This window comes from Onychomys torridus, unplaced genomic scaffold (genome assembly GCF_903995425.1).
Source record: "Onychomys torridus unplaced genomic scaffold, mOncTor1.1, whole genome shotgun sequence".
NCBI classification, from domain to species: Eukaryota; Metazoa; Chordata; class Mammalia; order Rodentia; family Cricetidae; genus Onychomys; species Onychomys torridus.
In genome coordinates, this window is record NW_023411782.1 from 1 (window position 1) to 13779 (window position 13779).

The 13779-nt window shown below is 40.1% G+C and overlaps 1 protein-coding gene across 1 annotated transcript; it reads left to right on the plus strand.

Moving 5' to 3' along the window:
- The first annotated feature begins 5036 nt into the window (after positions 1 to 5036).
- Positions 5037 to 11404, plus strand: LOC118575350 (serine/threonine-protein kinase PAK 1-like). The gene is made up of 4 exons (XM_036175931.1): positions 5037 to 5175; positions 6921 to 7038; positions 9971 to 10070; positions 11039 to 11404. Exons 2-4 carry the CDS (start codon positions 6952 to 6954, stop codon positions 11368 to 11370), a joined length of 519 nt encoding a protein of 172 aa, XP_036031824.1. The 5' UTR covers positions 5037 to 5175; positions 6921 to 6951; the 3' UTR covers positions 11371 to 11404.
- The last annotated feature ends 2375 nt before the right edge of the window (positions 11405 to 13779 follow it).

Here is a 13779-nt window from a genome sequence, read left to right on the forward strand (position 1 = left end):
TAAAACTTTTGCAAAAAGCTACCAAAGATCAAGATGGAGAGCAGGTCAGAGGAGGAAGGATGGGCCATGGAAGCCAGGAGATGGCTTTATAATTCCCCATGAGAGATGTAGTTGTAGAAGTAAGGAGATTTGAGAAATAGTTAGCAGGTAACTTGACAGAACTTAGTGATAGAATGTGAGAACTACTTCCAGATGGCAATATTATTCAAGGAGAAACAATAAAGTCAGAGATATAAGTATAAAGAAGGTGGATAGCTGGAGGGATCTTACTGAACTGCCTAGATATGGGATTTAAACCCATGGCTGTCAGCTTCTAATCTAGTAACTTCCAAGTCTATGCTTCAGGCCTTGTTTATTTGGAGGTACCTCTTTGTCCTTATTTTATTAAGCCATCAGAATGCCGACCTTCTTGCTAAAGCCTGCTGATCCAAGATCGGCAAAAGGAATCCATGAAGGAATATCAAGTAATTGGAGGTTCCTTGTAGACTACCCTTGATTGTCTACCAAACAGGAATGCTGACAGGTGGGTTGCGGTTAGTAATTGCCTGGGAGAAATTCTTAGTTAAAAGAGTATGGGAACTCAGAAACCGAGAGGGGAACTTCTTGAGTGAAAATAAAATTTTGTTTCTCTTAGAGAGGCTGCTTTGATCTACTTACATATTTTTGGTTATCAAAATCTGGTATCTTTGAGGGGTAGTACAGGTTTTATTGTGTTCTAGTTAACTTTTTAGAGGTGTAAAAGCCAAATACTGATGTTGTGTGAGAGCAAATCAGTTTTTGAAATCACCAGTATGGGAAGTGCAGAGATGGCGCAGTGGTTAAGAGCACTTGCTGTTTTTGCAGAAGACTCCGGTTCAGTTCCCAGCACCCTCAGTTGGGTGGCTTACAAGGGCCTGTACCTCCATGAATAGGGTGTCAACCAACCTCCTCTGGCCTCAGCAAGCACTACACTCATGTGCACACACCCACACACAGACACAAACATAATACGCATAATTAAAAATCTTAAAAATAAAATCATTATTAGTTAATAATTAATTGAAAATTTAAAGACATGGATGCTTGCCTGAAGTTATTTCTGCTACCTTGGGTGAACCATTTGACCTTTTTCTACCCAAATGATTAGGGTCTGAGTTAGAATTAAATCCTGTGTATTTTGGCTGCAGAGTCACAGCAGAGGAGCTAAGGTTAGGTATTAGGGACCTCCTTTTACCATGTTTCTATCCTCTTAGGCCTTGTAACCCTTGATGGGAGACAGGCAGGTGATTGTGTTCCTGGAAGTCTTGGAGATGCCTGTGTGAGAAGCAGGCCAGAGGAAAAAGAAACTTGACTTTGCTGTGTGCTTGTCTTGTGGTTAAAAAACTATGAATGGAAGCAAGTCCATTGCAGAGGCTAATGCAGTGTGGTCAGGAAGGCCTCATTTCCTGCCCAAGGGAATATAAATCTGTAGTGAGGCTAGAGTGATGCTCTTAGTCATTGTGAATGATTGTGGGGGTGTTATCCAGCTGGAAGAGGGGAGCCTTTGTCTGTTGCATACAGACAGATTAGCATGTTAGTGCTGGGAAATCTCCCTGTTAGAGATCAGTCATTTTCAAGCTTGTTTTTAAAGTTAATGTGTATAATAGAAAGAACATATTAGAAGAGCTTTTGGAGTTATACTGGTCTGTGAGCATTGATTATGATCATAGGCAGTTTTCTTTCAAGCCTTAGCTTCAGCATCTGTACCTAAAAATGCAGCACATCGCTTTGAAGGGTTGTTAGGTTTGGCTTAGATAGGTGAGTGCAGCAGGAAGCACAGTCATCATTCTTGCTGTTCTATGCCTGGTTCTTGTCAGATGGGTGACTACTATGTTTATCATATTCATTGCTGGCTTCCTTTATTACTTAAATCTTTTACTTACGTGTGAGTGACATGTCTGTTTTTTTAGTACTCAAAACATATTTTGAGTAGATGAATCATGGTTGAGTTATTATTTTCAGTATATTTATATAAAGAGATTTAGGGTCATAAAACTGGTGATTAGTCAAATTCAAAAATTGACAGTCAAGCCTAAAGCTTAGAGCTTTTAGGTTCAAGTCCAGTTGTTTTTTTTTTTTTTTTTTTTTTTTTCCTTTTATAGGAGTGGTATTGCCTGTCCTGGATGGACAGGTTTTATTAAGTCAAGGCATTTAGCCAGAGCTCTAGAGCCCATCAGTAGTGACTAAAAGGGACTCTCTGTCTTATCCTAGCCTCTTCTTGCCTTCTCCCTTGCTGCTGCTTCTGATGACTACTGGGAAGTTCACAAGCACTAGCTCATCCTCTAGGATGGCCTAAGGAACTCCAGAGGGACTCTTAAGGTCCCAGTCCTAGTTGTAAAGCCTTACTTCATATCTGCAGTAGATTAATGTGTCGCTTTCCAGCACTTAGGAAAAGCTACTCCTCAGCCATTATGGAAAGATGAAGTGAGACCTAAGGCCTGACCTACTAGGAAACCCATTTCCAAACATTCATTTAGGTTAGAAATGGAAGAAGTCAAAATGCTTAACAAAATCATTAAAAAAATTTTTTTATTATGCTTATGTGTGTGTGAGAGAATGTGAGTATATGTGTGGGTGGGGTTGGCGGGAAACATGCAAATGACCATGATGACCATGTCCTCCATGGCACATGTGAGGATGTCAGAGGATAGCTTGAGGGAGTTTGTTCTTTCCTTCTGTCATGTGGGGTTCCAGGAATCAAACATAGGTTGCCAGATTTGGCTGCAAGAACCTTGATCCACTGACCCATCTTGATGGCCCATATGAATTATTTTTATTCTTACTAATTAGCTGAGCCTCTTCAGAAGACTTTATTGACTTGAAGTAATATTGTTTGCATCATTTATTTTTAAAATTTTTACTTATTTTTATATGTATAGGTGTTTATCCTGCATGTATGTCCATACACCTTGTGTGTGCCCAAGGAGCTCTGAAGGCAGTGGGTTCCTTGAAACTGGGGCTAGATAATTATGAGCTGCCATGTGGCTGCTGGGAATTGAACTGGGTCTTCAGTGATCTTAACCCCTGAGCCAATACTCCAGCCTGCATCCGTCAATCTTACTGCTGCTTCTAAAAGACGTTCTATTAGATGTTCACATTCTTGTCTACTAAGCAAGAAAAAAGAAACCATCTCTAGGGAATCACATTTAGCAAACAGTGTAACTGTCTGGAATATAGTAGTAGTGGTGGTGTATGTGTGTGTTCAAAACAAAAAACTTATCAATTTACTGCTTCTCTTTCTCTCTAAGAACCAGCTGTATTTGTTAATCCCTGTGCTTGACATTGGGGTCTTGAGGCTTTCAGTTAAGCTCTGAAATGTCTAGATACATTCATGCACACACATATATACCTAATTCTTCATGCAAAGTAGTAGGAATAATATGATATTACAGGGCTTTCCAAAAAGGGGAACACACACACACACACACACACAAAGTTTGAGGATGAAGTTTCCTTTACCATGATACAAAGCTTCTGACTGTGTAAAACTGATGCAGTCTTTTCCAGACAGAGGTGATCTTAAACAGAGTCAGGGAGAACATGGAACATGTAGTAGAGTGCAGTGGGAAATAACATTGAGAAACTTGGATGTAAAGCTGAGAAATATTTCTCAAATGAGCCATTTTTGCTTCTAAATGGGAAGAGAGTTACTCAGTGTGTATGGGGTTGGGGGACTAGTCTATATTAACAGTATAAATTAAAACAAAGTACCTTTTATGTGAATGTGTGTGTGTACATGCCTCAGCACGTGTGTAGATCAAAGGAAAACTGGCAGAAATTGCTTCTTTCCATCTACTAAATGGATCCCATTACCTGCTGACCTGTGTCATTGACCCAAATGGAATAGCCTTTGAAGATTCTATTTCTGATTTTACTACTGAATTACTGTGCATGCAAGTCACGTATCCTCTCTGAATCACAATTTCCTCATTTGTTGAAAAATTATATACAAGATACCTCAGATTAAATGAGATAGCAAATTTGGCTAGGTGTGGTGACACATACCTTTTAAGTCTAGCAGTTGGGAGAGTTTGAGGCCAGCCTGGTCTACATAGTGAGTTCTAGGCAAGTCAGAGTCAAGACTACGTAGTGAGACCTTGTCTCCAAAAAAATAAAAGAAAGAAAGATAACAAATTTGTGAACATTTTAGAAGAGTACCTAATACCTAGGGATCTAAAGTATACCTTATTATTTGTATTAAGTGATTAAGTGGGATTTTGTTTTATTTATATAAACAAAGAACCTATGAAGCTCTTTTTCATATAGAAGCATTAGGAATCTTGTCCCTTTCTTAATATTTCTTAACTTGGTGATCTCTGATTTATCTTTCCATGCTATGTGTGTGGTGGTGGTGGTGGGGTAATGTGCATATAACTACAGGTGCCTGTGGAGGTCAGAATAGGACATCAGATCCCCTGGAACTGGAGTTATAGGTGGGTGGGAGCTGCCTATGTGAATGCTTGGAGAACCCTGTAAGAGCAGAACATGCTCTTAACTGCTAAGACATCTCTCCAGTCCCATATTCAGAACATATTATTATTTCATTTTTTAATTAACTTCTTTGAACTTCTCATAGCTTCTTTTGTTTTTTATTACCATTTTTCAAAAGACAGTTTAACTATGAAGCCAGGCTGGTCACCAATGTACAATTCTCCTATCACAGCCTTCTGGGTGCGGGGATAATAGGTAGTACCAACTCTCTATCTAGTGATTCTTTAAAATGTTTTTTACATTGAAGTATCAAATTTTGATATGTCAGAATAGCAAGGCGCTTATTAAAACAGTTTTTTTTTTTTTTTTTTTTAGTAAGTTTGTAGTGGTTCCTGAAACATTTGTTTCCAACAGTCTTTGAGATGATGTTAAATACTACTGGTTGAGAGAATTCCCTTTGAAAACCATTTGTTTAACATTGATAAGTTATGAATTACTTTAAGGCTAAGGCCATGTTTTACTTTTCACTGTTCCCTTTAGGTGTAGTGCTGAATGTATGCTTAGTAAATGTGTGACCCTTGTATGTGAACATTGAATGTACTGGTATTTCAGGTGGCCATTAAACAGATGAATCTTCAGCAGCAGCCGAAGAAAGAGCTGATTATTAATGAGATCCTGGTCATGAGGGGAAAACAAAAACCCAAATATTGTGAACTATCTGGACAGGTATGGAGTGGGAGGGTCCTGACAGAAGTTTCAGGCCTTTGAGACTGATGTGTTAGAGGAGGAAATGAGCCAGCACTTGGGACTGCTTCTGTCTAAGTATTTTCTGTGCTGAGCTCCTTGATTGCGGGAAAATCCTGGGTGATGGTTAACCCCACCACCCCTAGCTTCTGACAACTGATTCTTTTACTGTGCTTTCTGATTTAGGGAAGTTTGCCTCCTCAGTCCTCCTGTGTGGTGTCTGCATTTCATTCTATATTCCAAACATTTCTTCATCCTGCTCACCCTCCTGAATAACTCCTTGTTGTCTATAAACTCTTAAAATGTGATGCTCACTCCAGTCTTGGTGTTGTTTTGAAATCTGACCACCATGGAAAAAATGGGACTCTGTTTTTCTTAACTTAATAAAAGTGTGTCCATTTGTCGTCCCCCCCCCCATGCCTGTTGTTTCATTGTTAACTGCTAGTAAGTTTGTGGTTAACTAAAATTTATTACCCCCCCCTTATGTAAACTTGCATTAAACTGAAAATACAGAACATTTTAGCTTACCAGCCTCTACCTCCTAACTGCTAGGATTAAGACATGCATCACCATTTTTAACTTGTCCTAGTTATTCTTCATCACCTTAAAAAAAAAAAAAATTACCATTGGGTTGAGATGTAGCTCCATGATAGACTGCTTGGCCAGCATGTATGAGGCTCTGAGTTTGGTTCCCAGCATCACCAGAAGAAAATTACAAAAGAACAGGATTGAAATCATCTTTGTTTGAGATAAGTCTTAAAATCTTTCAAGTTTTCCCATCTACCAAGAAAGAGACCCATTACCAGGATGAAGAAAAGATGACAGCTTTCATACCTTAAGCTAACACGTGTTTTTTTTCCAGCATAGTTTCTTTGCAGAAGGTTAACGCAAGTCATTTAGCCTCCTTTCATTTGTCTACAGTGAATTGACCAGATGGATTAAGTTATCTTTATTTATCATGTAATGGGTCTGAGAGATCTATTCTCTGAGTCAAATTCAGTTCTAACTAAGGTCAGTTTATAATGTCCCAGGCTACCAAACCACAGCCTTGGTTTATTAGAAGAGGCTGGAATCCTAGAAACTCAACATAAAAGTCATTGTCAGCCTAGTAACCTTGTGTACATTTTACAGCTTTTGAAGATCTATCACCACCCTTTCACTTAAATATATATTATAATAATATACGTTTAACATGCATATTATCTTACTCATGGATTTATTCAGTAAATATTGGTATCTACTGTGATGGACCCTGAGACTAGGGTCTTGAACTAGACCCAGTTTACCTTGTGGATCTCAGATCTAGTAGAACTCTCAAGGAGATCCTGATAATATGGCTTCCAAATCCCATCCTTTTCACATGTGTGGATACTGCCTGAATACTGTTATAGCTGTGGGAATAATGCTAATCTTTCTAATTTTAGAAGTTATCCTTTGGTATTGCAATGAAATATGATTTTATATTTCAACATGGTATTCTTAGTTTTAGTGTTTGGAATTTCACAGACCATGTATATTTTGGTTTTTTTTTTTCCAGGTTTATCTTCAGGTGATTTAAAATTACTGATTCTGCCCTCCAAATTTTGATTTTTCCTGGAGTAAGGAACCCTAGACTCTTAATCTGCCAGAGATAGTGTGCTTTATATCCCAGTTCCTTGGTTTTGAAACCCTGCAGTGGCTTAATGTATTCTAACTAGTCCTTCTTGCTCTGTACCTGTTTCCTGCAGTTACCTTGTGGGAGATGAGCTATGGGTTGTCATGGAATACTTGGCTGGAGGCTCCTTGACAGATGTGGTGACAGAAACCTGTATGGATGAAGGCCAGATAGCAGCTGTATGCCGAGAGGTAAGGCCAAGGGTCAAACAGGAAGTAACTTCATATTATTGTCCTTGAAAGTTCACACAATAAAGAGGCTTCAGTCTGGGCTCTGTCAGAATGGGAGAAGTTAGTTCTGACACTTATCATTCATATTGTATGGTTGTATTTTATAATTTCTGTAATCATGTTCTTTAAAACTAACTGTTCTGACCGTGACAGAAAAACTAGAAGTGCATACTAAAACAGTCATTCATACTTTGAGTCTGTGGTTATAGTTGTTCTAACATATAATATTTCTCTTCATCTCTTTTATTTGGACATACATTTGAACCATTTTTCCCTGCCTCCCTTTGTGTACTGTGAAGGAAATAAAGCTGGTAAGAAAGTAGTGACATGCTTCAGATAGGCAGTCAGAGAAGGTTCCACCCTTGGTTTGAATATGCATCTGAATGACATGCAGAGGTAAGCCAGCAGAATTCTAGAATAAACTGACTCCAGGCAGAAAATCTGAGATGGTGTCATTTGCCTGTAATCCCAGCACTGGGGAGATGGAGGCAAGATCAGAGAGTTAAGATCATCTCTGGTTACATAGCAAGTTTCAGGCCAGCTTGGGATACAAGAGACCCTGTCTCAAGCAGACCAATAGCAATCATAACTCCAGACAAAACAAGCCAGAAAAGGAAAGGCCTAAGTAGATATTCTCCTTCCTCGTTGCAGTTAACTATCTAGGGGTCTATAGTGCTGTAATGAGCTTTCCAGAAGGCTTCCATGAGGAGCATTGTCTGCAGGAGGTAGGCACATTCTCACACTTCCATGAGGAGCATTATCTGCAGGAGGTAGGCACATTCTCACACTTCCATGAGGAGCATTATCTGCAGGGGGTAGGCACATTCTCACACTTCCATGAGGAGCATTATCTGCAGGAGGTAGGCACATTCTCACACTTCCATGAGGAGCATTATCTGCAGGGGGTAGGCACATTCTCACACTTCCATGAGGAGCATTATCTGCAGGAGGTAGGCACATTCTCACACTTCCATGAGGAGCATTATCTGCAGGGGGTAGGCACATTCTCACACTTCCATGAGGAGCATTATCTGCAGGGGGTAGGCACATTCTCACACTTCCATGAGGAGCATTCTCTGCAGGGGGTAGGCACATTCTCACATCCAAGTGAGAGTGACGGCGATGGGAACAGACAGAGACTCTGAAGATGCCAGTGTTTTGCTCTTGAGATACTGAAGGGTTTGTTTTTGCATTTTGGTCTTTTGAGATAGTTTCTCTGTATAGCCCTGGTTGTACTGGAACTCACTCTGTAGACCAGGCTGGCCTCAAACTCAGAGATTCGCCTGCCTCTGCCTCCCAAGGGCTGGGATTAAAATCAAGTGCCACCATGCCCAGCTCTGAGAGACTGAGATTTTCTAATACCCAAAAGTAGGAAAGTTAGGATATTGAAGAAAGGGTGAGATTAAAAAAAATGTATGGGGATGAGTGTGATTAGTGTCTGATGGTGGAAACCGTTTTTCAGCATATTTATGAAGTGACTGTTAAAGGATATAGATTTTTTTCTTTTAAGCACTTGGGAACTTGAGAGTATAGATGAGCTGAGGAGTGTAGTATACATTAGGCCCTGAGTTTGATCCCAAGAACTGCACCAAAGCCACGAGAAATGGGGCCAGAAATTTAAATGTTATATAAATAGGTGGTATTGTTATTCTTAAAAGCTAATAGTGATGCCTTCTTCTGACCTCCACAAGCACAAAACATTATGCACATACATACGTGCTGGCAAAACCCTTTCACATAAAATATATAAATCTACTTTAAAATTTTTTTAAGATACTGCCTTTTATTTAAAAAATTCTTTTGCATTTTTGTGTATGTGTGTGTACACATGCAGGTATGTGGATGTGTACATGCCATGGTGTACATGTGGAGGTTAGAGAACATCTCCACCTTGTAGATTCCAGGGAATCTAGCTTAGGTTATAAAGCTTGGTGGCAAACTCCTTAACCTTCTGAGCCATCTCACTTCCCCGGAACCAGACATTTTCATTGTACCATTTGCCACTCACTCTTCGGGGTAAATATGTGTTTAAGTTTGTGTGTATGTGTTGGGGAATCCTCATAATAGGTGTTTTGTTTTGTACCTTTTCTCTCTCTCCCTCCCTCCCTCCCTCTCTCCATCTCTCTCTCTCTCTCTCTTTCTTTCTAAATTTTTCTCATATCCTTTACTGGTTGTAATCATTACTAAACCTTAAAAGCCTATTTGTGCTGGCAGTGTGGGTCAGTGAGAGAGTATATGCCTGGTGTTTTTGAGCCCATAGTTTTACTTCTCAGCACTTAAAAAAAAAATCTATCTTTGTAAATAATTTGTAAATATCAATCTCTGTATAGAACTTAAAATAAATTCAGGTGCCCACTGGACATTTGTCTTCATGTTTCATAGAGATGTCAAAACTTCCTTTCCAAAATAAGACTGTCTACAAACATCAATTCCATGTATCTCCTTTCCTAGACATGGAAATATATTGATAGAATGTTTCTGATTAAAGGAAAATTATAAGATGAAAGCAGCAAGCAATTTTAAATTAAAATTTAAATTGTGTGTGTGTTTGGGGTGGAAGGTTAGGTGCACATGTATGTGGATGACCAGGGAGGCCAAAGGCATAGGATCCCCTCAAGTTGGAGTGATGGACAGTTGTTAGCTGCCCAGTGTGGCCACCGAGCCATCTCTTCAGCCTCCTACAACCCTACCCTGCCCCATGAAGTTTTAAAAGAATGCTTGTTAGGAGACAGAAGATTTGGTTATATAGCTGGCTCTGCCTCTTTATGTGGGGCAAGTCTATTTCTTCCTGGGGGCCTTACTTCCTTAATCTTAAAATGAGGAGGTTAGATGATTGTTGTTAGTCTTCTAATTATATGTTTTTTTCTTTATCCTGCGCTCACTACTTCAACAGTGTCTACAAGCTTTGGAGTTCCTACATTCAAACCAAGTCATTCACAGAGACATCAAGAGTGACAACATTCTGCTGGGAATGGATGGCTCTGTCAAGTTAAGTAAGTATGAGTCTTAGAAATGGTAACACTTCTCTACATGCGGGGCTGTGTCTCTGGTGGGATGGTAATTAAGTAATAGTAATTCTAGCATTCACCAAAGAGACTTTGTTATTTCATAAGATATTATTGGATATTTCTATTCCTTTGTATTATCTAATAGTATTTTTTCACTATTTCTCAATTCTTTCATACATTGAAACACTTCCCCCTGAATGTCTACTTCTGTGGTTCTCTCAGACTCTGAGGGTACATTTTACCAGTCTTCAAGGAATTTTCAGTCTCATATGAGAGACTTGTCATGAGTTAGAAAAAAAATTTTATGTAACTTTACTCATTCAGTTATTTATTCAGTAACCATTTGATGAATATCTATTATATGCCAATTGTCTTAGAGGTACAAAGAAGAGTCCTTACTATCAGGGGTACTACCAATTTAAATAAATGTGTACTTTCAGTATAATGTGTAAGAACTACATTTTGTACAAAGGTGTGAAACCAGTTACCTAGACAAACTATGTCATAAGTGGGTAGACAGTTTATGAGAGGACTTTGTTAGCATGTAGAGTAAGGAGCTGATAAAATTAGGGCCATATTTCAGTGTTGGGGTTGGGGTTTAATTCAGCGACTTACGTCTAGAAGATAACAGAAGGAGTTAATTACAAGATTCTGAGGTGTGGAATTTTTTTTGTTTTTTAATGTATAAAGAGTCAAGTAATTAAGGCCCAAAATGACCCACTGGACTTTAATGCCTTGACCGTTTGGTTTGAGGAGAAGGCGGAAGGCTAGTGATGCTCTGTATATTTCTCCTACTTCTCTCCAAGGCTGAGTGAGGAGTAGACTGGTAGCAGTCAAGTGATTCCTGCTTTGGTGAGACAGATTGTGGAGAGCAAAACTTGACGGCCATGTGTGGGTACACAGCACTTACTGATGGACTATCCTAAGTGTGTCTTTCCTCTCCCCGTTTCTAGCTGACTTTGGATTCTGTGCACAGATAACTCCAGAGCAGAGCAAAAGGAGCACCATGGTAGGAACGCCATATTGGATGGCACCTGAAGTTGTGACACGGAAGGCCTATGGACCCAAGGTTGACATCTGGTCCCTGGGTATCATGGCAATTGAAATGATTGAGGGGGAGCCCCCATACCTCAATGAAAACCCTTTGAGAGTAAGTGTTCCCATCTTCTTTCAAATTATTTGGGCTGTTGTCTCTAATCCCAGGAAATTGGATTCAGGCTCTTTCTCTGTATCCCTGGGCATATTAACGCATTCTTATAAGCCCAGATTCAGAAGGCTGAGATAAGAAGATTGCCAGTTTGAGGCCATCTTGTCTCAAAAACAAACCAAGGGATCTGGTGAGATGACTCAGTGAGTTAAGGCTCTGACTGCCAAGCCTGGTGACTTGAATTTAATCCCTGGGACCTACATGGTGAAAAGAGAGAGCAAATTATTACAACTTGTCCTCTGATCCCCACACATACACTCTGTGGTCCACATGTGCTCACATACATGTGTACACACACTAAATAAATAAAAACAATACACACATAAGCCCAAAGACCAGATCCTGTTGAATTTAAAAATGAATGAATGTAAACTATAACAGGGTCTGGGGATATAGCTTATTTTTAGAGCTCATTCCTAGCATTGCAGGGTTGCGGGGAGGAAGGAAGGGCTGAGTTCCTGTTATATACACGATATTGTTCTGATAATAAATACCAAATTATTATATAGTAACAGATGGTAACTGCTGTTGAAAAAATGTAGAATAAGAATGATTGAAAAAGTAATGAGGAAGGTTTTATTTAAAGGGACATTTTCTCTTGCTAGTTATTTCAGCACGAAACATGAAGTTCCCAAGTATCAAGAATTTGATTTTGATTTTTTGCTTGTTTGAGCCCCAAGGAAAATCAAGGAAGCTATTTCCCTGAAAGGAGTGAGGAAAAGTAGACTGGTAGTCAGGGTCAGGGATAAGAGAGGACCTGCTGCTAAGACTTGTGGGCCAGTGTGAGAGCTTGGCCTTTATTTTGCAGCACTGGAAAGGATTTTCAGCTAGGTCATAGTAGTAGGATACAGTTTGTGCCTGAGATGGATCATGTCGGTTCCTTGTTCAGGAAATACAGTGAGAGATGGATGTAATAGTTCAGACAAGAGTGGTGGGAATGCCGGTGAGAACAGTAGACTTGGAAGGTATCTTGACAAGATGAATTGCAATCAACAGTCACTACCGCCTGAATTGCTGAGAAATTCAAGTGACCTTTGCTTTGGTTACTTTTCTGTTGTGGTGATTAAAGTTCTGTGAGCAAGGCAACTTATAGAAGAAAAGAGTTAGTTTGTGCTTATGGTTCTAGGGGTAAGAGTTCACGATGGGAGGGAAGGGGCAGGATGACAGCAGGAACAGGATGCTGAGAGCTTCCATTTGGAACCACACATGAACCAGACAGAACAAACCACAGGGTGGGCGAGACCTGGAGCTCCGCCTCTAGTGACGTACTTCCTCCAGCAGGGCCTTACTGGCAAGTTAGCAGAGTGACAGGGACAAACACTTAATCTGAATAAACCCGTAAAACAGAAAAGGAGGAAACTGAGATGGCATTTATAAATATTTTCCTCCTCTTATATGAGTTTTGTTGTGAAGGGTCACAGAGAAATGAAACAATATCTTGAGGTAGAGTTAAGAAGAGGTAGGCTAAAAGTTGTGTGTTTGCTAATGGAAATGAATTAGTGGGGAGAAGAAAATGACCATTTGCAAGAGAAAAATGGGAACTGCAAGAATGATGTCCTTAACTAGGTAAGAGAAGCTAGATAAAGGATTAGAGCATGGACGTGTTTCTGTTTGTAATGGGAGAGGGAAGCAGAGTATACAACTAAGATGCAAGGAAGTGGTGATTTTGACGGCGTGTGTTTCTCATTTCATCCATCCCCTAGCTAGTGCAGGCATCCCCTGTGAGGGACATCTACCTGTAACTACATGCTCCTATCACCTTGGATAGCTCCAGTTCCTGCAGAGTGATTCATCATCTCAAAATGAAACTGTCTTTAGTTTCTACCCTTTGGTCCCAGCTTTGCCCTCTGACTGCACATCCTCCTCTGCCTGGGTATACAGGTGATCAGTATGGTGCGGTGGCAATGAGACTGGGAATAGAGTGAGTGCAGGTGAACACTGAGTGCAACCGGTGCATAGTCTTGTGTGTGAAAGCGGACAGTCATTTGCCCTGCTCTTACTCAGAATTACTGTGGTCATTAAAAATGAGACAGTGCAGCTGAGTGTGGTGGCGCACGCCTGTAATCCCAGCACTCAGGTGGCAGAGCCGGGCGGATCTCTGTGAGTTTGAGGCCAGCCTGGGCTACAGAGTGAGTTCCAGGTTAGCCACAGCTACACAGAGAAACCCTGTCTCAAAACACGAGAGGGAGAGGGAGAATGAACCTTGTAATCAAAGAGCTTGGTGCTTATAAAAACCTGTTTTTCCTTATTTTTCAAGAGCTGCTTCATGTTGGGGCAGGGAAGCAGCAGAAAGGCGGTTGATGCTTTTTATAGTCCTCTTGGGTGACTGAGTTCAGTAAAGGTGTCAGCAGCAATTTCTGCCGGCAACTAAAGAGATGTTTAACTCACCATGTCAGTGAATAATAAACCCTTTATGTCTGTAATCAAGAATAAACCCTTATAACACCTCAGAAGTGTACAAAGAACTTTGTAAATGTACTCTTTATT

What these genes read in the sequence shown, in the direction of transcription:
- LOC118575350 (XM_036175931.1), top strand. Translation starts at nt 6,952, where the DNA reads ATGGAATACTTGGCTGGAGGCTCCTTGACAGATGTGGTGACAGAAACC. An exon ending in TAGCAGCTGTATGCCGAGAG is followed by an intron (nt 7,039 to 9,970) that starts GTAAGGCCAAGG and finishes CTACTTCAACAG; the next exon opens with TGTCTACAAGCTTTGGAGTT. An exon ending in GGATGGCTCTGTCAAGTTAA is followed by an intron (nt 10,071 to 11,038) that starts GTAAGTATGAGT and finishes CCCCGTTTCTAG; the next exon opens with CTGACTTTGGATTCTGTGCA.